This window comes from Antrostomus carolinensis, unplaced genomic scaffold, assembly GCF_000700745.2.
Source record: "Antrostomus carolinensis isolate BGI_N321 unplaced genomic scaffold, ASM70074v2 scaffold25966, whole genome shotgun sequence".
NCBI lineage: Eukaryota > Metazoa > Chordata > Aves > Caprimulgiformes > Caprimulgidae > Antrostomus > Antrostomus carolinensis.
In genome coordinates this window covers 3,605-4,790 of record NW_010322909.1, presented here as the reverse complement: position 1 = coordinate 4,790, position 1,186 = coordinate 3,605, and the positions used below count along the sequence as shown (strand labels likewise).

General features: G+C 56.7%; 1 protein-coding gene across 1 annotated transcript in view; it reads right to left on the bottom strand.

The window, feature by feature from the left end:
- Positions 1-1,186, bottom strand: part of LOC104526856 (hemicentin-2) — a gene marked incomplete at its 5' end in the record, with an annotated part of 28,297 nt that overhangs the window by 23,541 nt on the left and 3,570 nt on the right. Inside the window, 2 exon segments of the mRNA XM_029085567.1 lie at positions 72-167; positions 528-722. Of these exon segments, the coding sequence (XP_028941400.1) occupies positions 72-167; positions 528-722 (291 nt within the window).

Below are 1,186 nucleotides of genomic sequence, written 5' to 3'. Positions count from 1 at the left end.
TGCTGCTCACTCACCACCGGTGCCGGCAGCAGCCAGGATCAACACACCAACAGAAACACATGATAGCAAACCGTGTCTGGTGACCGTGAGCTTGACCTCTGCTTGGATTTTCCCAAACTCGTTCTGGGCTTCACAGATGTAGATGGCTTGGTCATCCAGCGAGGCACCTGGAGCACAGCAGGGAGAAGTCTGAGCCCAGAAGGGCTGGAGACCCCCGAGCAAGCTCCAGGATGGGGTGACACCACCCTCCCCTGCCCCACCACCAACGGGGTAGAGATCCCGCAGTGCTGGAGGCTTGTGGGCTGTTCCAGCCCAGCTAAGCTTGAACAAGCATAAAGTGCAAATAAACCCACTATGTCCATGCTTTACTAATGAAAAAAGAGTGGGCACGGGGTCTAATCCCACTGCTGGGACACCAGCCTGCAGCAGGAGAGCACCCAAGGGTGACACTGTAAGCACACACCCGGGGGATGCCCACATGGGCATTCTGCCACGTCAACGCACGCTTGCAAACTCAGCTCTCTTACTCTTGATGAGGAGCTTGGCAGGCTCCAGCTGGCTGGAAACACCAGGAGATCCATGCCAGCCTGTCACGGGCTTCCCATCCCGCCTGGACCAGGTGACCCGTGGTGGGGGAGAGCCCTCGACGTGGCACAGCAGGCTCACGCTCTCCCCGATCTCGACCTCCAGGTCCCCCAGGGGCTCAGGAAAGTGAGGGGCAGCTGGAGGAGAGAGCAGTGGAGAAGGGGCTCAAGGCAGGTCCCAAACCCTAGCTGCCCCATAGCAGGGTCCATGCACAGCTGAGCCCAGAGAAGAGATGGGGCTGCAAAACACATGACCCAGGTGCCCTGAGAATTTATGAGACTGATTTATGGCACTTTAGGTTTCTTCCAAAGCTGTTAGAGCTGTTGCAGTTTCCATCCCTCCAGTTACACTCAGCACCCTGTTGGCTCAGCAAAACCTCTTGCACTTTTCCACCTTTAACTGCTTCAAGCCATGCTACCCTCAACTCAGAACCTCCTCTCCTCCTTCCCCATCCCTTCTGCCTCTGGTGGGAAGCCCTAAGCAGTGGTTGGGGTACCTGGATTTTCACATGGAAGCCAGCCCCCACCTCCACCTAATCTAATCAATTGCACTTTGCACCCCCAGACTTGCCCCAAGATGTCCTGTCCCATGCAATAGCATC